Source organism: Toxotes jaculatrix, chromosome 8 (genome assembly GCF_017976425.1).
Source record: "Toxotes jaculatrix isolate fToxJac2 chromosome 8, fToxJac2.pri, whole genome shotgun sequence".
Classification (NCBI taxonomy): Eukaryota; Metazoa; Chordata; class Actinopteri; family Toxotidae; genus Toxotes; species Toxotes jaculatrix.
This window is the reverse complement of record NC_054401.1, coordinates 28,725,869-28,748,943: the sequence shown is the minus strand read 5'-3', so window position 1 is coordinate 28,748,943 and position 23,075 is coordinate 28,725,869. Positions and strand designations below refer to the sequence as shown.

Below are 23,075 nucleotides of genomic sequence, written 5' to 3'. Positions count from 1 at the left end.
GAACAGCAGTGGACCAGCCGACAAACACAGATCGATGGAAGATGGAATTTATTGATGGGTTGTTGAGCTAGATTCTGGTTTTCCAGTCACACCTTTGTCACAGTACTGCTTTGTGGGAACATCAACACCTTTATAAAGCCCGTTAACAGAAGTCATCCAAAACCTTCTGTCAGTTCTCCTCCCACCTCAGTGGGCTGCTCCACCACAAACCCCAAACTCTGCAGGCCCGACCCTGGCACCAGCTCAGCCCACTCCCTGTCGGTCACCTGGCTGCTCTCTGAGCCTTGCAGGGTGGTAACGACTGTGACCACAGCAGAATGAATGGGGCTGTCTTGATGCGTTTGCTCTGAACTAACAGGACCAGAACTGACTCTGTGAGGCCTTATCATGGTCCCAGAAAATGCTTGTGCGTCTTTCTTTGTCCTCACTTCTCCAGTAAACTGATTCAGATGAAGAGCTTCACTTTCTTCAATTCCAGGATCAAAATCAGACCCACCAAGTAACTCCTGTACAAAGACGGGGCTCCGGAGCCCAGCCGTGTGAGCAGACTGGTCTGGGTCTAACCCTCTGAGCTGTAGACTGTGAAGCATTTCATCATCTCCATCTGCCCCTTTACTGTAAACAGAATAACCCGCTCCCACTGGTCTCCTGTCAGAGTCTGTGTCCTCTGACTTGTGAACAGACGTGGATGGTTCTGACTTTCTGACATCAAGAGAACCAGGGGGGTTAAATTCAAAGTTAGCGGTGGAAGAATGTGTCCCAGCTAATGTCTCCTGTCCACTGTCAAACTGACTCTCGTGGACACTTGAACCCCAAGCAGAACCAGATCTACTGGCACCAGGTGGAGCTCTAACATCATATGGGGTGATGTTCCCTGTACTGACAGCAGCAGCATGCATGGCACCGTGTCCAGCACTATCCCTAACCTTCTCACTCTTGTTTGTACCGTTAGTGACACTGCAACTCATTTCATCACCATCAGGACAAAGATGAATTCTGGGAATAACAGCTGTGGAAATATTTGCAGCAGAGCTGTGATAACTCGTCTCATCATGATCAGTACCAAAACTGGAATTTGTTGTGGTCATAGTGGTGGTGACAGAACCATCTCTTGAAGCGTTAGTACTTCTGTTGTGACTGGATAACCTGCTCACAGGCACCTCCTCCCTGGCCCCGGCTGTCTCATTTCCTCCTGGTCCAGTCTGGTCAGACAGAAAGATGCCATCTGTTGATAACTCCTTCAGCTGGCTGTCTGCCTTCTCCACAGGCACCTCTTCTGTCTCACCCTCCATTTCCTTCTTTCCCTGCTGGATCACGGCAGTACTGTGCTTCCATTCTTTTTTCTCAGCAGGGATCATAGAGGTCTTCATGAGTACGGCCTCTTCTTTTTCCTCCCCGCTGACAGTTTCTGTGTCCTGTGGAAAAGCCTGGACTTCCTGAAGGTGCTCTTCCATTCCTTCTTTGCTCTTCTCTTCTTGGTCCAGCCATTCTCTTCCCTCCTCTGCTTGAAAAGATAGCGCCCTCATCCTCTGTCTCTCTTCCCCTTTCTGTCCAATGAGCCAGCCTGGACTGCTGACTGTGTTCCTGATAGCTGCAGAGAAAACAGACAGCGATGAGAAAAGTCTCATTTAATGCCAAAGATGGTGAGGGATTTTTTTTCTTTTGTAAACAACAATAATGGTACTTTCTGTCTTCAAGGATACAGATGCTCATACTGTGAACTCATCACTATTATAGATATCATATTACTATTTGTATAATTCTGTTTTTCTTTGATCATTTATTACACCCGTCATGTGCTTGCAGCGGCTGAGGTGTGAATTAGAGTAGAACTTACAGTCCTGTATGTCAGAGCATGTGGACTCGCAGCAGGAACACACTGAGGGTGGGGCTGCCAGCTCCTCCCACCTACACACATGAAACAACAAATCTGATTTTATAATCTTATTGTCATTCTGGTTCTGTATTGCTATTCTACATTAACGTACCCACCGCGTTCTACCTGTAAAGAAGGTTTATTTAGTGACTTACCTGCCAGCAGCTTTGTTGTAGTTGCAGGACTTTGAGGTGCTGGAAGTGGTGAGACTGACTGACATTGAACAGTGGAGGTACAGCACCTACACACAGACACAAAGAGCAGGTAAAAAGCCACAGTACACTGTTAGAGTCATACTCTAAACGGTTTGTCTTACGTAACATGAGCTGGCCCGTGGGGAGATGTCTGGAATGGTACATGGAATGACATTTATATAGCACTTTTCTAGTCTTATATCAGCATCTTGCCCAGTGCTTCCACTGAGCTGTGGGGAACAAGCGAAGTGATGAAAATCCTCTAGACCTAAACTAAATCATTTTACCAATACTACTATATATGAACTAATTATACTAGTAAATATAAATGTAAATAGTATTTACATTGATGTTTTTTTTATATATATTTTTGTATCAATATGTCAAAAAAGTAAACTGTTCAAAATTAAGTCTGCCATTTTAATTTGGATGATTTAATGCATGATATAGCAAAGTGTAAGAAATGAACCTGCTCCTGACACTGAGCTGTGAGATGTTGTGTTCCTCTGACACTGCTGCCTTGAGCAGATCTTAGGGTAACTTTGTCATACATCAGCCCCTTGCTGTCCCACATACCCTGAGAACCCAGGGTAAAACACATCTCTTCTTATGAGTGTGTGTGTGTGTGTGTGTGTGTGCACACATGCAGGCTGACCTGACTGGTCCTGCTAACTTACCTCCACAGCTCAGCAGGAGCTTCATACTGAGCAGAGGTCTGCTGAGCAAGAACAGGTGAAACACTTCGGAGCGTACAGGCTCTTTAGGTTTGTGGTAGGATATCAAATAAGAATGATTTTTGCTCTTACTTGTGAGACTGATCTGAAGAGAAAAGAGTCAACGGAGAACTTTAGCATGCTGCCCCCTCCCCACAGGAAACAGGAGCTGCTGCCCTCCCTCCTGCTGTCTGTCATGCAGCTGCAATCAAAAATCAGAGCACAAACTCTCAAGACACAAGCCAATTCTCTAAGAAATTCGTATGATTATGTTTTTTTTTTTTTTTACTAGAGACACACCCATAGTTAGTAATAATATCCACTCTGGGTGTGCTGCTTGGTTCTCTGGAGCTTGTGGCATAACATGAGTCCACATAAAGCCTCTCCCCAGGCAACAGAGCTCCTGTCTGGGCCACAAAATACACTGGCTCCCCTAAAAGGAACCAGTGGCCTGGAGGGAGGGGCTCCCACTGGGCTGTGAACACACAAACACACAACAGACATACATGCTCAAGGAAAACAAAGCAAATTCCCTTTTCTAAAGCTGCATTTGTATTTAGTTTTGAGCAAACAATGGCTGGATTAACCCTTTCATGTTTACATGAAAGTTTAGTTCATTTTCCAGTTTTTTTTTTAATACATTTAAAAAAAAAAAAAAAAAAAAGATAATTTGGCAAATAACTTTCAAATGTATTCAACTTGAAGTTACAGGAAGAGATTTGATGATGAGCGTATAGTTACCATTGCAGACAGTGAGGCTGAAGCTGAGTTTACTCCTAATGTTTTTCATAAGGACTGTGTGCTGGACTTGAGGTTTGAAGCCAACTTGATAAGAGTAATGAAACCTGAGACATGACAGACATCAAACCTGAATCAGATGAGACATTTTTTTCTACTGCATCACTCCAGAGGCTGATAAAAAAAACATACATCATAAATGATATCAATTTAACAATTGATTTTCTATTACCAGATTAAGAACAGATGGTCATTGGTTAAAGGTTGTGAGAAGGAATAAATATACATAACAAAGTGTTCAATGAGCACTTTATTATTACTCTCATGGATTCACCAGATGTTGGAAACCTCTAAGTTTCTGCTCCATGTTGACATGATTCATCATATCATTCAAGCTGCCAATCTCCTGTTCTACCACCTCCCAAAGGTGTTCTACTGGGTCCAGGTCTGGAGACTGGGGAGGCCACTGAAGTTCGGGATGGGTAGTGACAGACAGCCCTTTTGCTGACAGTGAGTGTGAGGTGTAATAATTACCTGTTGTAATGGCAGTGGATGGGAAGATTAAGTGGTAGAACTCTGATGACGTAGCCTTGTGGAGGTGGAGTATAAGACAGTGAATAGGCATACACCAGCTGACCACCAACAACCTGAGAGACAGGAATTAGATTTAATATGAATTCATTTCACACTCCATCTACATTTAAAACTATTGGAATCAAGTTAGATTTGACTGTCTTTTCATCCACTTCTCGGCTTGAACGGTTCCTTTTCTGTTCTCAACTCTGACAAACTTGAAGAATCCAACACAGCAGGGCTCCACGATCTCACCATCACATCAAACTGCTTCATGATCAAATGAATGATGATTGCACTCTTTTATATACTCCTGGGAATGTTGCAATCCATTTGCAACCACCTGCATAAACCAGCTTCAGGTGGGATCAGCCCAGACTCACTTTATGGTTTTCTAATTTAGTATGAAACAAACCACTACAGGAAAACAACATCTACCTATGAAATAAAACCACTGAATTTGCAATAGTCAAAAAATTATAAATCAACGGAGTAATGTCTACTTTTTATATATCTGGATTGAATATCAGCACTTACCCCACAAAAAAAAAAAAAACATTTCAAAGAAATTCAAATGATCCTTGGGAAAATACACAGTCAAAATATCTTAAGAAGTGGGTTTGTCAGCTCCTAGGCTAATAATAACAATAACAATAATAATAATAATAATAATAATCCTGTCCTGTTAGCATGTCTGTCCGCCCACCAGAGTAACTCTACATCTATCAGCACGGTAGGACACCTGGACAGGTAAGACAGTGAGTGTGAGAGTCTGTAACCTGCAGCTGATTCGGTAGAGTCCTCACCTGAGACTGTCCTCCGCACTCTGTCAGTCTGTAGTGGAAATACAGGAAGCGCGGGCTGATCCTGCTGGCTTCGCACGAGCCCAGTCGGAACAGGGATGGAACGGTCCAGGCTCGCAGCTGGAAGCGGTCCACGCGCACAGAGATTGTCTCGTATCCGCACCAGACCTCCACAGCGCGTGCACCCGTTTGTGGGACGCTCGTGCGTTGTTCTGCTGGCGGTAACAGCAGCGCGGTCAGTCCGGGTGGAAGCAATGTTTTATGAGGAACCGGTCGGAAAAGCTCTGGAGCTACAAGTGGCCCCGGCGCGTGCCGGAACATGGGCAGGTGGTAGAATGAGGGCCGCGAGCCTTGATCCTGTTTTGTCCATACCGATTTTTCCGCTTCCCACCATGTCGCGCGCTGAACCGGACCTCCTAAGGTACCACCAAACAATGTCCAAAGAAGCCACACGAACTTCGACATGATCTGAACAACAGGAGCAGCGGGGACAGGGGCAGAAGTCCAAGAGGAGACCGGTGAAGAGTCTCCTCTGGTCTGATCTCATGTAGCGTCTCAGTCATTATCACACCTGCGGCCCTGCTGATTGGGCTCGCGCAGTATGGCGGGTACAGATATTTTATCAGCATGTTAAATAATGTGCTAAATTCAAATTCCACTTGAAAAATGGACTTAGGGCCTTTTTAATTGTAAGATATATTTTATCACTTTGTATTTCTACTGTATTGTGTGTTTTATATTGTGTAACCTCTGCTGTCATTCATTTTGGCAGCTCTGGAAACCATCTTTTTAGTCTCAGTGGGACTTCCTGGTATGATCAAGGCTAAATGAAATAATGCTCACAATAACGTCAAGTATTTTACTGGTAACTAACATTAGCTAAGTAGAGGGGCAGTGCAAAATGACACCAGCTAGCTCATTCAGGCCTGTGTAGCTGAGTAGCTAATACTCACAGCTAATGTATTACTTACCAGGTTCTACAGTGGGATCACACCTCTTGCCTCACCTGTCGCCACTGAATCAGCCTTACCCTAGGCCTTCTCAGAGGACACTTCAGCTGGTCTACCATGGAGGTGGATATACTCAGGACTGGGTCAGTGCTTGCTTCATCTGCACCCAGTGAAAAGCCTCACATCGTCCACCTGTCAGTCTGTTACATCCACTCCCCATACATGGTAGTGGTGGGCGGATCAATACTGAAATATCAATAGTTGAGATACCAGATATTTATTTTATAGAATCTGTTCTCATATTAAAATATGGATATTTTAAGAATCTTGGGTAAATGTGTAGTTTATCATTAACAGGAACACAGTGGAAAGTAACAGTACTATCGGAATATGATACCCAGTTGGTAGGAACTACTTCCTCTTCCGCCTGTCATAATCAGTGTTGTGCAAGTTCACACTAAACAAGAACTAGTTTAAAGTTCAGTTCATACAGATTAAAGTGAACTAGTTCACATTTAAAAAAAAATTTGAACTAAGTTAACAGACTCCAAAATCAACAGTTCACATTCATTTTTCCTTTTTTTTTTTTTTTTTAAATGAGCAGTTTCGAGCTGTTCAATAGAATCATCATCATCACCAAAGAGCCAACTGTGAAAGGAAATGCCCCAATCTACTGAGGAAGCAGGCAGCGAGCCAGGCAAGCCCTGGACGAAGACAAATCTCCAGGACGTGGCTGAGCTGAAGTCTGGCCTGCAGCTTGATGATGCAGATTTTCCTCCACTGCAAAGAGGCCAAATGAAAAGTCAAACAAACGAGGGACAGGAGGGACAGGAGGAAAAGAAAAAGAAGACCCAGCCTCAAAAGATGTCTTCGACCCGTCAAGCCAGCTGTGTGTTTGGACTGACCCTTCCTCGACAGTCTGCACAGAAGACAGAAGCAGAGACATCAACCGAGGCAGCTGTGTCATCTGAAACACTGTCTGCAGACAGACACCACAACAGTCCAGCACCAGCTTCCTGTTGGTAACACCAGAGTCCAGTCTCAAGTTGGCAAGGATGTGACACAAGAGAGTCCCCTTCTAATACCTCAGGCAGAGTTTCAGCAGATCATGGGCGAGAAGGAGGAACCGGTCGGAAAAGCTCTGCTGAAAGAAAAGATATACTGGTGGAATGAGATGGACAAGTTCAAATACCTAGCCAGAGTAAACTCCAAAGTGAAAAGTGTACTGGCCCAGGCTGAAGAGAACCTGGAAAAGGCACTGTGCAAGTGTGAGGACGACAGGTCCCGTCTCCTGGCTGAACAGATGCAGGCCACCTCCATCAGGAGGAAAAGTCCTGCCTCCTGGAGTCTCTCCTCTGGAGCCCCCCCGCCTCCCAAACTTTACGCCTACTCCTAACTCTTCTATCCTCCTACCCTCCACCTCACCCACCCCCAAATTTAACCCCACCCTATCCCTAACTACACACCTCAACCCCCCCCCCCCCCCCCCCCACCTTGCCTTAGACTCTCAACCCAACTGTTTGAGGCAGATGGCCACCCACCAGGAGCCTGGTTCTGCTCAAGGTTTCTCTCTTTTCAAAGAGAGTTTTTCCTTGCCACTTTCGCCAAGTGCTTGTTCATGGGGGAATGTTGGGTAAAAAAAATTGAGTCTAAGCTCTTACCCTGAAACAGTAAAATAACTAAAAAAGAAATATAATAATCTTGATGCTTTTACTGTGACAAAGTTTTAAGTTTCACTGTTTTGGACATCGACACCATCCATCTGTTTATGTGGTTGTGCAGGTTACATGGATTGTTCTACTGAGTTGGTGCAAACTACTGTCTCACAATTAAAAAAAAAAAAATGAAAATGAAATGAAACTGAAATTCTTCTTGTATCAACTGAAACCCAAAATACTATTTAAAGTAGCGGTGGAGTGGTCGTATATCGGAGAACATGGCCCATTACAGCGTCCTGATTTCGGGGAAATGCCCGGATCGAGGAAAGCGGCTTTTTTTTTTTTTTTTTTTTAGAGACCTCGGGGACCGTGAACTTCGACTGATTTCCGGGTCACGTGGCGAACGCACAATGGGCGGAGTGGAAATCGCTAACAGACCGTAGTTAAGACAATACTCGCGCACTGAAATCTAACCGGGGCTGGCCTTGGTTCGGAGAGCACTCTGCTCACGTGACCGCGGTTGGTGCAGCCTGCCTGAGCTGAAGAGCCGTGCCGGTGCCGACTCCAGGCGGTACACCGAGCCTAACGGCTCAGGAAGGTGAATAACGGCTTCCCGGAGCCGGTGGGACGTTTCACGGTGACTCGTTATTTGAGGGTGTGTTTAGAGACAGCGTGAGCGGCTCCGTGTCCCTTAGGCTGTCGGTGTCCTCATGATGTAGGCCGGTAATCCCCGCTGGAGGTGGGTGATCGATTATTGTTGTTTCATGTTTGCTGGGTGTAAGGACTGATGTGATTGGAGCACAGGTGTCCGCGGAGGTGTCCAGCTCTTTCTAATGATGGACACAGAGAAATACAGGCTGCCTCCCACACTCACTGTCACACCGTGTACCGACACACACACACACACACACACACACACACCGATTTAAATGCTTGTGAGCGGCCGTGGCGGAGCTGCTCGTAGGCCGGTGGTCCTGCTGCAGGTGAACGGATCCGGTCATTGTTGTACATCAGCTTCGCTTAACGTGTCTTCACTGTCTCACGCCCTGACTGATACACTGCGGGTTGGACACCTCATATATACATTTAGCAGCACACAGGCTTCTGAAGCAGCGCGCTGTACCAAGGCTGGATAACACGGAAAATAACCTGCTCCCGCCTTTATAAGCTGTGTCCCCGCTGTACTGTGAAAGCCGTGCTGCAGACATACCTTCGATGCATGTGATACATTTTCTATCTTATCATCACAGCTTGTTATACACGTGTAAAGTAAGATGCAAACACTGTTCTGCTGCTGATCCACATCATCAGCTTCCATCTTGGTGCCCTTGACCAAAGACTGGTTATACAGACCAGTTCCCACTGTGGAGGTGGAGGAGCTTGTGACGGTGTAGTAGGTTGGTGCTGGACAGGAACGTGGGTCCATGCCTCATTACAAAAGCACTGCTAACACAGTAGAAATGCTGGTAAATAGACACTGTATTTATTGAAGCCATTTTCCAATATTCCTGTTTCCCATAGGAAAACAGTTTAGCTCTCATTAGTTTACTGACTTTACTGATACAAAACAATACTATCTGACAATAATAGTCAGAGCTCTTTCATATGTTGTATTCTCTTTCTTGGCTCCTCTTTTCCAGGTCAGAGTGGTGGAATTTCTACACCTGTAGACAAAACAGCAAGAGAGTCAAAGGCCAAAGCAGGAGGCTTCTGTAATTCATGTGCCCCTCAGTCTCTGCTGGGCAAGATGAGTACAGACCGACCCAAACGGAACATCATCAAGAAGAAATATGTAAGTGGAATTTCTTTCCTCTCTGTGGTAAATACCCAGGCTTTGACTTTTTTACAACATTGAGCCACAGTGGATGCACCTGATGATGTTTTTGACTCTAAACAAGAGAAACAATACTTTGATGTTGAAATTAATATTGAAGCACAAACAAATATCTACAGCTTTCAGGTCAGGTTTTAGATGATGCATCTTTAACAGAAGTTTGGTTTCTATCCGTTTTAGACACTGCAGAGTTTCCCCCATCCTTCTTAGCAGAACCACTCAGGTTGTACAGTGTGATTATTAGTGTAAAGTTTACACTAATAATCACACTGTACAGCTGTTCTTACATATTAGTTTACACTGAGGAGCGTTGCCATTTCTGTTAGTGATAGATGATTGAGATTCCGTGTTTCAGGTGCTAGTCTGTGGCTACATGTGATTAATCAATCACATTCATTAAAATAATGAATGAAGTCCACAATGAACCTGCACGGCTGTGCAGGATGACAGCTGCTCTGACAGAGAGGAAGCAGTGGAACAGGTCTAACGGGAGGTGGAAGTATTGAAATGCGACCAGGTGATTAAAAGCATGTCCGCACCCATTCATGGCTGAGTGTCAGAGACGGAATGAGGCAGTGAGGAAGTCAAAGTCAAAGTCAGCTTTATTGTCAAAAACCATATGTACAGGTCATACACAGGATTAGAAATTACAGTGCTCCATAGGCCCACAGTGTTAAATATCGTATACAAAAACAATATAAACATAACAACAAATAGAGAAAAGATTTAATAGAAAAAAGACTCAAATATAATATAAATGGGTATGACACAAGAATTTGTGTGTAATTTTTAGCTCAAATGATGTCGTTTAAGCAGCAACAGGTGATCTGATCACCTGTGGACACCTCTGAATGTGGACTGAGTAATTGGACCTTAAACGTCTCCTTACTGCATTTGTGCCTGTACTTAGAGCTGTCCACCTGAGACACGTTAATATCAGATCTGAACAGGGCCAGAGTTTTAGTCCTGAATAAAAATCGGACTTTTCATCTAAAGAAGTCTCTTGGATGAGAAGTCAAACATTTTCAAGTATCTACAACCAAGTCCAGTTGTCCCTGATTCAAACCTTCGGTGCATGTGGCAAATGGTGGAGCGATGTAGGTCCCTGCTACTAGTGTCCTCAAGTCTCTCATTGACAACCTATGTAACTGGCACAATGTCTCTAAAATACCTTCAGTGTTGAGACTTATCAGCACATACACCTGTGGACCCTGTGACACTGAAATGATGAGCGTCTCTGAAATGAATCTCTGAATGATAATATTGGTCAGGGTCTATGTCTAGATGTTAGCTGACTCTTTATAAACCAGGCTGAGGTTGGACCACCTTTAAAGTCAGACGTGTTTCTGTCTGGTGAGTGGTCACATCTGAAGGGAAGGTGGAGAACCCGCTGTCACAGCCTCCGCCTGGCTGCATCTTACTCTGATCCCTCTTCATGGTGGAGTCAGTTTATCAGGAGAAACGTGATGGTGTCAGTTCAGCTCTAACCCCAATAACCAGCCACTGCATAAAGTGGCTGCGATTATCAGACAAATGCTGCAGGTCCAAAGGGGAGTTCAGAGGCTGTTGGACGACGCCACAGGCACTTAGTTATTGGACATACTGAGACATACAGGTTTGCGAGGACAGTGGACACCTGCACTGGACAAGTTAGAGCTTTCAAATATAAAAATAGAAGGCGTATTTGTTTTTTTTTTGTCTTTTCAGAAAAATGTTCCTTTAGTATAATCATTTCTGGAGTTTGATGGATTTCATGTTGTGTTTGTGGCTCTGCAGGACATCAGTGACGGGATGCCGTGGTGTGAAGAACGTCTGGTCCGCAAAGTTCTTTTCCTCTCCCTCAGGGAATTCAGAGACACACACCGCACCACACACAAACACTCGCACATACACGAGCGCGCGCACAGGCCCACAGCGAAGAGCGCGCTCGTACGTGCTCCACGAAAGGCTCAGACGCTGTCCAACGCGCACGCACAGAAAAACACACGCACGAGACAGAGCGTCCACGCATCACAACAAAGAGTCGCACACCGATCATCAAACACACACACGCAGAAAAACACACACACTTCACATAATATACCAATTTCAAAACACATACACCGACATGAACACACCAACAAAGGGCAAAAAACAAACTTGTCTCAGGACTCACACGCACCAAAAAACAAATGTACCTACGCGTTACAGGACACGCAAACACAGTCAAAGATATGTACAGGGAAAATGACACACAGCGCACAGCAAACAGACATGCAAGAGAATACACACACGTTCCCGAGGAACTCTGTATCAACCAGAACGCTGCGTTCACATAAACCGCAACACATCGCCACGCTGCCAAACTCCAAATACACAGAAACTGAAGAACACACACACAACGCTCCGCACAAACACTCAGTGAAAAACACCTGCACATCGGGAAACACGCAGACGTCGCTGAGCACCTCTGCCCCCGCCAGGACTCTGAGATCACACGCTCCCACGAGCCTCAGCGGTCAGTACTCTCAGTGCTCCTCCTCTCTTCTGATCCTACTCCTTCTATGACACTGTAGGTGTACATCATCTCTTAGGGTGGTGAAATTGTTCCATGTGAACTTGTTGTACCTGCTCTCTTAAGGCTCCCTGGTTAATGGCTTCAGCCGGCGTCCGTCCCTCCTGTCAGCTAGTCCGAGTTGGAGCTGGCCCTTACAGACACGCCCTCCGCAGCGCCGCCCTGCCAGCTTTCATCGGGACAAGGATGACCCTGCCAGCAAGAGGTCAGCTGCCTTAGTCTGTGCTCTGTGCTCTGTGCATGTGCGTTTGCATGTTCATGCCTGTGAGGTTTTGTAGTATCCTGGTGATGTGTTTACACATGTGAGCATCACATCCCAAAAAGTAAGGTCTTTGTGTGTGTGTGTGTGTGTGTGTGTGTGTGTGTGTGTGTGTGTGTGTGTCTGTGTGTCTGTGTGTGTCTGTGTGTGTGTGTGTCTGTGTGTGCAGACCAAGGCTGCAAGCACAGAGGAAGTTTGCCCAGTCCCCTCCCAGCTCACCAGGACCACCGGTGTTGATTACATCAGCTCAGAGTAACCACTGCCACAACCTGGCCGTGGTCACCTGTCTGACCAGACGTCGACCCAAGACGGAGGACTTCTTGTCTTTCCTCTGTCTGAGAGGTAAGCTGCATGCTCAGACGCTGCCTAACACACAGGGAGTAGCACTGTTATTTTTTAGATTCTGTCTTATTCCTGAGTCCATGTTAGACAAAGACAAATCCAGTCCTCTGCATAAAAACATAAATATTTAACTGTCACAGACTCATCCAGAACCAGCAGGACCCGACCGTGGAATGTGTGTGGAAATTCAGCCGTGCATGTTTAAACTTTAGTGTGTTTTACTTTGAAAGTAACAGAAAGCTACTTACCGTATCATCCTAACGTCAGGTGACCTCAGTCTGTGTGTGTGTGTGTGTATGCTGTGTGTGAGGTGTCTCCTCAGGTTTGACTCTGGATCCTCTCTCAGTGTGTGAAGCTGTTGATCAGCATCAGTGTGGTCTGATGTCCTTTGAAAGCTCAGTGAGAAACGCTTTTCGCTGCAAACCTGGTTTAATGAAAACGAGTGAGAGCCTTATGCCTTATTGCCTTTTACCGTCTCTAGGCAACAGCCCCGAAAGAAGAAAAACAAAACACAACCCACTGAGCTGCATTGCAGTCCCACACTTCTTTGTGGTTTCCATGTTGTTATATGGTCGATATATATTGTCCTACTGCTTTCCCTGACTTCAGTTCTAAAAGAGCAAAGTCAAGTGTTGTTGAGAGGTGAAACAAATCGCAGCTCCATTCCATCCTGTGTGGACCATATGTAGGCCTTTTGGAGACTTTGGTACTGGACTAAACAGATGGGCCGGATGGGGGATGACTCAGAGGGGGAAGTTCGCTACGGTCTGTGCGAGGGAAGGTGTCCGACAGAGCAGCCTCTGCTTGTCCTCGCTCTAAACGCCAGACACAGGCTGTGTGTGACCGTAGACGACGTGAAGAATCTGTCATAGCTGCTTTTATAGTGGTGAGCTAAATAGCCAACAGTTTGTCATAGTATTGTCATACTGCTGAGCAGGCTGGGTGACATAGGCCCTGGGATCCAGGCCTAACCTGCCAAGGCCACATTTGAACTCGGTTGGATGGACAGGGCCCTCTCTGTCATACTTATTAAGCCTCTCCCTCTCTAAACATGCTAATAGAGAGAGTTCTGGTCCGGCATGAAGACCACAACAGACATCCCCTCAGAAATCAGGAGGACACACAGAGGATGAAGCAGAGAAACAAAGTGATGAGGGAAGAGAGCTGGGTCCAGGCAACAGGGACTGATGGAGGAGAGGAGATATGAGCTGTTTGTCCCCTCTATCATCATGGGCAACGTGAGATCAATGAGATGGACGAGCTAGCAGCCAATACTGAGGAATCAGAGGGGACTTCTGTGAGCGTAGTGAAGATCTCTCTGGATCTCATCGCCCCGTCATCGGCTTTCAGACAGGACAGGAGTCCATCTGAGAGCAGAAGGAAAAGCGGTGATGGGTTTGCAGCTTTTATTAACGACAGATGGAACCTCCCTGTTTACAGTACAGCGAAGGAAGCTTTCTGCCAGCCCAGACATTGAACTGTGAGCTCCGGGGCTATGTCAATACTACATACCAGAGAGTTTGTTTGTGACATCACCTGGACCTGCTCTATGCTAATGTTAACGAGGCCTGGAGGCTCTACCTCACACATTAGTGTTTGTACTTTTATTTTTCTGCAGGGATCATTAAAGTTTTTCAGATTGTGATTCTGATTTATTCAGTGGTGCTGTTTGGAAAACAACATGTGAAGTAAAACAGAGGCACCAAACTGAACACACAGTAAAGTTTGGACTCTGCCATGTGTTTTCTCACATGTATAATGCTGGCCCATCAACTGAAAACACACACACGCACATCAAAATTAATAAAGGTATTTTCTTTTCACTTCAGGTTCAGCAGCGTTGCCTAGCAACATGGCCTTCTTAGCAAGTGAACGAGAGAAGAAGCAAGCTGACACTCAGCATCTTACTTCCTGTCTTTCCACCAATCACAGGACTGCAGCTTACAGGAAGAACATGAGCGTGTTCAGTAGAACAACAGGTACTCATCTACCGAGCTGTCTGTGTGTCCCCCTGAGAGGAGCTGAATCTATTATTTATCCATTAAGATCCATCTGTGTCTCTCTTACTGTTCTACAGTGCAACGGGACTCTCGGTCTCTGAGAGGGAGGTCTGGAGGCTCTGCAGCAGTCAGCTCCTTCTGCCCTCTAACTGCCCGAGCACAGAGCAGGGCGGAGAGAGAGGGGAGAGACGAGGAACAGCGGAGGAGGAGGAGGAGGAGAGAGGGAGCCGAGAGACACCTTCTCAGACCTCGCCAGCTCTCCCTACAGGTCAGGAGGGCTGGTTGTTTCATCAGTATCGTGAAGACTGAATTTTGCGTAGATATACATTCGTACAATTGATTATGCGGCTGTGCATCTTGTTGATTACAAATGTAAGATTCTTGAGCATCAGCAGTGAAAGCTAAAAAAGGCGACAGTGGCCTTGCTTGCTCTGGGATCAGGCTCTGGGTGTCTGCTTGCAGGACACACCAGTCAGGTCTAAGCTCTTCAGAGTCTTCTGTTAAAACAGACAGCTAGCCAATTTCCTCTGCACTTCATCATCTGTGAAATGTAAGCCACCAGGAAAAGCTTCAGTGTATCTTCAGTATATCTATCTAGTGTATCTAGCCTCTTTTATTGTGAAGTTTATAAATCTGAACTCAGCAACGCTTCAAAATGAATTATGCAACTGACTGTAACATTCTCTGAAGACTCCTTTAGAGCCCTGCTGTAGTCTTTTTGGTTGATTGCACTCTGAAGACGTCAACCATCTGTGAAGAGTCACTTTTACCTGTGATGAATGTGAAGAATGAGATTCAAATGCAGCTCAGGATAAACTAGAGTATAATCTGAGAATGACTGTCTTTGCAAAGAGCTAATGAATCAGAGTCCTCTCCTGGAGTCTGCTCTCTAATCAGTCCATGCTGTTCCAACCTACTGAGCTTCAGCTGTACCACAGTCTAATGCCTGGACTTCCATCCAGCCAATACAACATGGCTCCAAAGACTCACACAGGCACACACAAGCTGCTGCACTATATCAGATTTGATCTCTCAGGAAATGATAACTGGGTATCTGCTTAATTCTGGCGAATGTTCCTCTCAATATTTAATAGTTTCCTCTATTATTCATACCAGTCTAATTTCTCCATCCGCATTACAGCCACACACTTTTGTTGTTTTAGTCTTGTTGTCTTTGTTGTTAATTTGTAGTGAGTAGTTGGTAATAAATTAATTACATCGCTGAACTTATATATATATATATATATATATATATATATATATATATAATCTGATATCATTAGATGTGTGAATAAGGTGCACATTTTCTGACATTCATGGCATTGCACCGAGTTGGCTTGGGTTGAGAGGAGTTCAAACCCTGGCTCCTTTCTCACGTCTGCACAGCCGACCTCATCGTGACATGGACATGAATGTCAGATTGCTGGTTTTGGAAAGAAAGAGAACTGGTTGTTGGACACAGGCCCCCCAGCATTGAGCAAGAGTGAGGGTAGGGGTTTCCCAAGCCATTCAGCCATCCAAGTATTTCTGAAGAAGCACACTGGCAGTTAAAGTGGAACAAACCTCTCTCCTAATTATTTCCACCACATTCCTGTTTACTCTGCACTCATTCATATTACAGAAGCTAAATATGCTCTAACTGCTGAAGGTTATCGATGGGTCTTCCATTTACAGAACTACGCTCATAACTGTTTCCTGCTAATGTGATCATCACCATGCTTTAATACCAGCCGTCATGATCTGTTTCTGTTGCAGGTTGCCATGGTGACTGGACTCGCTCAACAAAGAACCTCTTGTGTCAGGTCAGTCCCTCCCTTAAAGTCAAGGGCAGAGGTTGGCAGCAGACGATCCCCCAGGCCCTGCACAAGGCCTAGCAATACGTGTAAACCAAGAGGCCACCCCCAAAGCAGACGCCAGGAAACCAACAACAAACACCTCTCCCGGCACAGCAACCACCAGCTGCCTTCCAAACAGCACCTTCCTCTCCAACACCAAACAGTCTCCAACTACTATAGCAACCCCAAGACCTTCAGTAGTCTCAAGAACTCAGGAAGAAATTCAAGCAGGACTCCAGCTCAAATACCATTGACTAATGGCTCAGTCATCAGACATGTGAGTGAGAACTCTGGAAGCCTGAGGTTGTCCAGAAGGAGGAGAGGCCTCCCACCGGATACCAGCCCTGCCCCTCTGAATCGGGTTCCTTTGGACAACAGCTCATCAAAGAAGTGCAGAACACTGCAGTACAACAATGATGATGTCTCACTGGAGGGTCGCTGCCATATCAGTGAGATCCTACAGAAAGAGGTCAACAGTGATAAAGATATTAGAGAGGAGAATGTGAGCCATATGAGTAAAACCACTGCTAGCCATGCTGAAGAACTTACACAAGACAGATGCGGCCCTGTTGGAGAGGTGAGACTTGAGGGGGGCACTTGTACTTGTGAAGACCTACAGGACAAGGTAAATGATGGTAGTCTAGAGCCCTCTCAAGAAAAGGTCGACTTTACCAGCGTCATCACACACCATGACCTCAGCCCTGTCAGCGAGGTCATGTGCAGACACGTGAGAGAGAAAAGGCTCCAGAGAAATCAGCCCACTTCACCCGCAACCCCGACGCCAGTTACCAGGACTGCTGATTCTAGGACCGTCGCCAGGGCTGCTACCGCGAGGACTACTGTAACTAAAGCTGCTATCGACTCAGTGACATCTACATGTCTACACACTGATCCACCAAGCAGTTACTCTGCCAAGCACACTGCTAAGGGAACTGACAAAGGTACTAGCAAGGACATTTCCAAGTGTACTTCACCAGCCAGCAGTTACTCTAACCATAATTCCAAAGGTGCTGCAAAAGACTCTTCCAATGGTACCACAGAGGACTCGACTAAGGACAGTGCACCTGTCAGTAGCTTTTCTAGCACTTCCAAGGGCTCTGCAAAGGGCCTTACCCAGACCAAGTCTACTACCTCAGCCATTAAGACCAGGACCAGCCCTAGAATCCTTTTGAAGCGCTAATTAACACCTAAGCTACATCTGAAAACATTCACAGATTCACCGTTCACTATATAAAGAATTCATGTTGGGAACAGCTAGAAAATATTTAAAACAGCATTGGATGCTGTTGATCATAGGCTACACATGATGATAGTTGTTGGCTGGTTGGATAGTGATGTCGTGAATATGGCTTGTTCTCTACATCTTTCAGTGATTGTGGGATGATGTTAATATTATATAAGTAAAATCAATAAAGTAAAATAAATAAGAGGAAGAAACAGACATGTTGTATAGTGGACTGTACAGGGAAAGCTCACTGATTTCTGATGCTACCCGGCTGTTTCTCAGATAGTAGCTTGATATTTTTGTATTGTGATATTCACAGGAAAAGGCAATGGTTTTATCAAAGCACATACGTTAACCTGAGTCAGTCTGAACAGTTTTCAGTAGCTCACCTAGAGGAGGCTGTTGTCATGCATACAGCTTTATGCCTTTGCCCTGGTGCTTTTTGGCAGGTCTTTGGCAGTCAGGTTGAAATACAGTCCTTACAGTCAACCTACCTACAACCATTTAATTCAAACAGGAATCATCAGTCGTCCAGATCAGTAACATTGAAGTCCAGAATTTAAGGATAGGTTCATATGTTTTTCAAGTTGGTCTTAAAACAATAGTCAAACACTTAAACCAATCAGGCATAACATTATGACCACCTGCCTAATATTGTGTTGGTCCCCCTTTTGCTGCCAAAACAGCAATGACTCTTCGAGGCATGGACTCCACTAGACCCCTGAAGGTGTGCTGTGGTATCTGGCACCAAGATGTTAGCAGCAGATCCTTTAAGACCTGTAAGTTGCGAGGTGGGGCAACAATGCTTAGGTAGGTGGTATGTGTCAAAGTAACAGCCACATGGATGGCAGGACCCAAGGTTTCCCAGCAGAACATTGCCCAAAGCATCACGCTGCCTCCATCGGCTTGCCCTCTTCCCACAGTGCATACTGGTGCCATGTGTTCCCCAGGTAAGCGTTGCACACGCACCCAGCCATCCACGTGATGTAAAAGAAAAGGTGATTCGTCAGGCCCCCAGCCCACCTTCTTCCATTGCTCCATGGTCCAGTTCTGATGCTCATGTGCCCATTGCTGGCGCTTTTGGCGGATCACAGGGGGTCAGCGTGGGCACCCTGACTGGTCTGCAGCTGTGCAGCCCCATACACAACAAACTGCGATGCACTGTGTATTCTGACACCTCTCTATCAGAACCAGCATTAACTTATTCAGCATTTTTGAGCAACAGTAGCTCGTCTGTTGGATCGGACCACATGGGCCAGCCTTCTCTCCCCACCTGCGTCAGTGAGCCTTGGCTGCCCATGACCCTGTCACCGGTTCACCATTGTCTCTTCTTTGGACCACTTTTGATAAATACTGACCACTGCAGACCGGGAACACCCCGTAAGAGCTGCAGTTTTGGAGATGCTCTGACCCAGTCCTCTAACCCATCACAATTTGGCCCTTGTCAAACTCGCTCAAATCCTTACTCTTGCCCATTTTTCCTGCTTCTAACATCAACTTTGAGGACAAAATGTTCACCTGCTGCATAATATGTCCCACCCACTGACAGGTTGCCATGACAAAGAGATAATCAGTGTATCATTATTAATCATAATGTTATGCCTGATCGGTACATATGGGCAATGAAACAGGTTTTACTTGGAGTAATCATTCCTCTCATTCATACTGTCATCATCCAGTTTCAGTGTAAGTGATGGAGGACAAAATCCCCGCTTCTGTGCAAAATACCTGTGTCTAACTCTGTGTATGTGACTGCTGACGCCTCATTTTAACTTCATGTAAACGTTGGAATGTATTCTCGTACTCAACAAAGAGGCAAGATGTTTATGTAATTGAGATGAAGAAAGATCCTTTTATTAATAACCAGTGTGAACAGGAGGAATGATTACAGCAAGCAAACCCTGTGTCAGCGTTCATGGGCGTATGAGTACTGTTTTGAGGCTGAAAAAAAAAAAAGTGAACCTGTCGATGCAGCACATCGATGGACACCTCTGCCCGTCCTATCCACAGCCACCAGAACCAGCTGTGTAAAACCAGCTGCACAGTCACCAGCCCAACTGTCTTCACCAGCCTATGTAATGTCAGGGGGACCTCCCAGTCTGGTCTCTGTAACGGACAGAAATGGTTTTCAAGAAGGTTACATGTGAAACATACAAGTATAAAACTGTTCACTGCTCATTACCTCCACCAAGGAGGTTATGTTTTCACCCATGTCTGTCTGTTTGTTTGTCAGCAGGATCACGGTGGAGGGATGGGGCCTGGGCCAGGGATGAACCCAGTACATTTGGGTGAGAATCCAGTTAAAGGGGCAGATCCTGAATTAAAAAAAAAAAAATCATTTTCTTTAACATTGTGAGATCAGACATTTTTCGTCTTGGTGGAGGTGGAGGTGTACGCTGGGTGCCACTTACTGACATGTGACATGCTTATTTCTGAGTCTGTGTGGATTGATACATTTGTAGATATAGAAGCATATTATGTGTTTTATGAGGCAACTGAATGAGGCATATAAATCAACAATTATGGTTTGACCTTCACTGTTAACATGGCCATCATAGGATAAAATAGCCCTAGATATTGTGGATTTTCCTGAAATGTCAAAAGGTATTAGGATCACAGGGTTATAGGGTCAGGTGCTATTAGCTTGCTCATAAGCTTATTTTGGGGAATTTGAGTAGAAGAGTGGTAAAACTGTATGACTGTATTAAATAAAATGAGTCAGCACATGAATTCATGTTGCACATTTGCTCCCAGTAAACACCCCAATGTGTATGAGTTTTTTAAAAACCCACAGTGGGAGACAGCAGAGGACACTGCTGCCTTTTCTCTGCTCTTTATCAAACATCAACACAATCATTCTGAAGCTGCTGTAATCCCATATTTCCACACACAGGGGCTTTAAATGAGTGAGTGACAAATGCGTTTGTAAATGAGTTATTTATACTTTGTCCATCCTTCTTTCTGTTTGACATATTTTATCACCGGTCAGTGTGTTCATTTATGGCCGACACATGTTAAACTAAGTTCTGAATAAAGGCATGAGTCAGTTTCATATCATGATGACCCACCTCAGCTGTGGAACTATAATAAAACATATACTATTATAGAGGAAACACGTTACGTGGTATTTATGCTTTATGAATAGATGAAAGCTCTTCCACTGACCCATCGTGGTGGTCTTCCACAAAGCATAAAGCTCTTTTTTTTTTACTGCAGTTCTTATGACGTGAAACCACCAAATGTTAACATGGCAAATGCTTCCTTTTCAAACTGAACAAACGTGTTGTTCAGTATCTGCAGTTTCCTCCTGACTGGTGTTTTGAAGAAGTTTTCCCATCTCTCCCATTTCAGATGTTTAATGCTTTCTGCTATGCAAAGTACCATCTGTCAACGCCCCATTGATCATAAATGATAGAGCCGGCTTTCAAGGTGTAACCTATAAACTATGAACAGGGAAATCAGTGCAGACAGTCTGTCTTCCCGATTCAGGATTTACACTGTATACCACTTGTGATCACTAATTCTCTCTCACATATTCCAACAAGGGGATGTTTCATTATGTATCCTTACATCTTGTGTGGGTGGAGCTACACGTAAAAATGAGCTTCACCAATTTTTTTTTTTTTTACACTTATTTTAACACATTTCTTACTTTAGTGCATGTGTTGGTTAAATGGACTTGTTGAGTGGATGTACACTGTGGTGCAGCTTACGATGTGCTGCTGGTTTTTAATCAGTCACTGGTTTCCGGTTAATGTGAAAAACATGAAGGTGTGTTTACAGTAAGAGGTGGAGTACCACTTTATGGAGCACCTCGCTTTGTTCATTTACTGTCTTGATAATATTGAAGTGCAAACACATGCCATATATTTGTGTTTCTTGCAGATACTGACTTCATGTAAACAAAGTCTCCAGGTTTTCGTCGTTTTCTAAACAGCCGTGGAGTTCTCCAGCTGAGAGAGACGTAACATAAATGAATTCAAGCCTTTATTCCTGACTATGAATTTATGTGTTATCTTGTGCTAGTTAATACAACTTTAAAGTGTTATGGAAGTTGTTGTTATATCTCTGTGTCATTATGTATTCATGGCTTTTTGGTAAGATGAGCAAACTCTTTCAGCCCCTAGCGAACATGATGACACTTAAATATTTGTGCTGCCACTTCTAAGGTACCTGTAAAAAGTCTGTATAAATGTGAATGAGTTGAATGAGAATTTGCAATAAAAATCACTTTGCATATTTATCTGCCAGGTGCATTTACCTCATTTAAACTGAGGCTATTTCCACACTTTGCACGAAGTGCTGAGCAAAGAAAATGCCCTCCTGAAAATGCTAATCCAAACCTAACTAACCTAACCTTAACATTGTTATCCCCCTTTTGTTTCCCTTTTAGTAGCTTGAATGTTATAGAATGATCAGTGTTTTTTCCCTCTTTTCTACAAATCACACAGTGTAATTTTACAATTCTGAAAATCTTGCTATTTTGATTTAGATTTTTTAAAAAAATCTTGTTTTCATTCATTTTTGTACAGCAGAGGTCTTCAACAGGCTCCATCTCTCCATCAGTTTCGGGGCCCTTGGCCTGAAAAATGTTGAAGACCCCTGTTGTACAGTATCATCACATTAGCAGGCTCTTGAACCTTGTTTGAGTTGTGTAAATCCATCACAGAAAACATTCCGGGCTGCCTTTTGAGTCAGGGCTGAGTCAGACATGTTGATCTGGCGTGGTCCTGTAACGCCATCTTTTCCCTCTCTGCCTGACCGTGATGCCGGTGTGTCAGTACACTGCAGTACAGACAAAGAAAAAGCCTGATGGCTGCAGAATTATGAAAATGATGCAAATCATATGCTATGGTCTTCCTAGGACCTATGGAGGATTTTGGTGTCACCTGTTAAGACAGTGCCATCATCAAAACACCAAATGAATAAAAATGTTCCAGAGGAGCGGTGGACTGCCACACACCTGTTCTGGAGGCTCACCCCAACCCTAACGCTTTACAAACATCTCCTTCAGTATGTCACATACCTGTCAATGAGAGAACTAGGTCTGACCCATCTAAAATCAAAATCCATCAATCACAAGAAACCGTGCAAGGCATGCAGAGAAACTAGACTAGCTGAACCAGCTGTTTTTTTTTTTTTTCAAACTAAACATTCTTTAAATGAAACCTCCTTTAAAGTCTTTCTTTAAAATGAAGTTTTTTTGGTCTAGCTTCACTGTGGACAACAACACTAGTGGCCCATTTCCCCAACCACCCTGTCCCCCAAATACACAAACAAATAAAAACTGACAACAGCAAAAAAAAAAAAAAAAAAAAAGAAATGAAATGAAAAGTGTGACAAAGGTTTTAACAAAATGAAGCCAGTTTTCTGACACATCGACAGAGCCAGAAGAGGGCGGTAGTGCATAGTAGAGCACACATTTCTGTCTGAGCTACTACAGTAGAAGAGGAGTCCGGAGTATTTTTTTACCCTGAGTTATTCTTCTCAGGCAGACTTTCTCGGGCCGTGTAAAAATCCG

At 44.6% G+C, this 23,075-nt stretch overlaps 2 protein-coding genes across 4 annotated transcripts; one reads left to right on the top strand and one right to left on the bottom strand.

Moving 5' to 3' along the window:
* Positions 1-88: 88 nt before the first annotated feature.
* Positions 89-5,241, bottom strand: LOC121186113. Its single transcript, XM_041044746.1, has 8 exons — positions 4,901-5,241; positions 4,056-4,168; positions 3,525-3,628; positions 3,084-3,258; positions 2,877-2,985; positions 2,032-2,117; positions 1,838-1,908; positions 89-1,591 (listed from the first exon to the last, which is right to left on the bottom strand). Exons 1-8 carry the CDS (start codon positions 5,216-5,218, stop codon positions 153-155), a joined length of 2,415 nt encoding a protein of 804 aa, XP_040900680.1. The 5' UTR covers positions 5,219-5,241; the 3' UTR covers positions 89-152.
* Positions 5,242-8,009: 2,768 nt separating this feature from the next.
* On the top strand, positions 8,010-21,767 carry LOC121186623. 3 transcript variants are annotated; one of them, XM_041045406.1, is made up of 10 exons: positions 8,033-8,244; positions 9,146-9,297; positions 11,116-11,836; positions 11,960-12,098; positions 12,322-12,494; positions 14,324-14,473; positions 14,572-14,762; positions 16,250-17,270; positions 19,788-19,842; positions 21,440-21,767. In XM_041045406.1, exons 2-10 carry the CDS (start codon positions 9,253-9,255, stop codon positions 21,444-21,446), a joined length of 2,502 nt encoding a protein of 833 aa, XP_040901340.1. In that variant the 5' UTR covers positions 8,033-8,244; positions 9,146-9,252; the 3' UTR covers positions 21,447-21,767. The 3 variants fall into 3 exon arrangements, with proteins under 3 accessions (XP_040901339.1, XP_040901340.1, XP_040901338.1); XM_041045405.1 differs by having other exon boundaries at positions 8,010-8,103; positions 16,250-21,767; XM_041045404.1 differs by having other exon boundaries at positions 16,250-21,767.
* Positions 21,768-23,075: the final 1,308 nt, after the last annotated feature.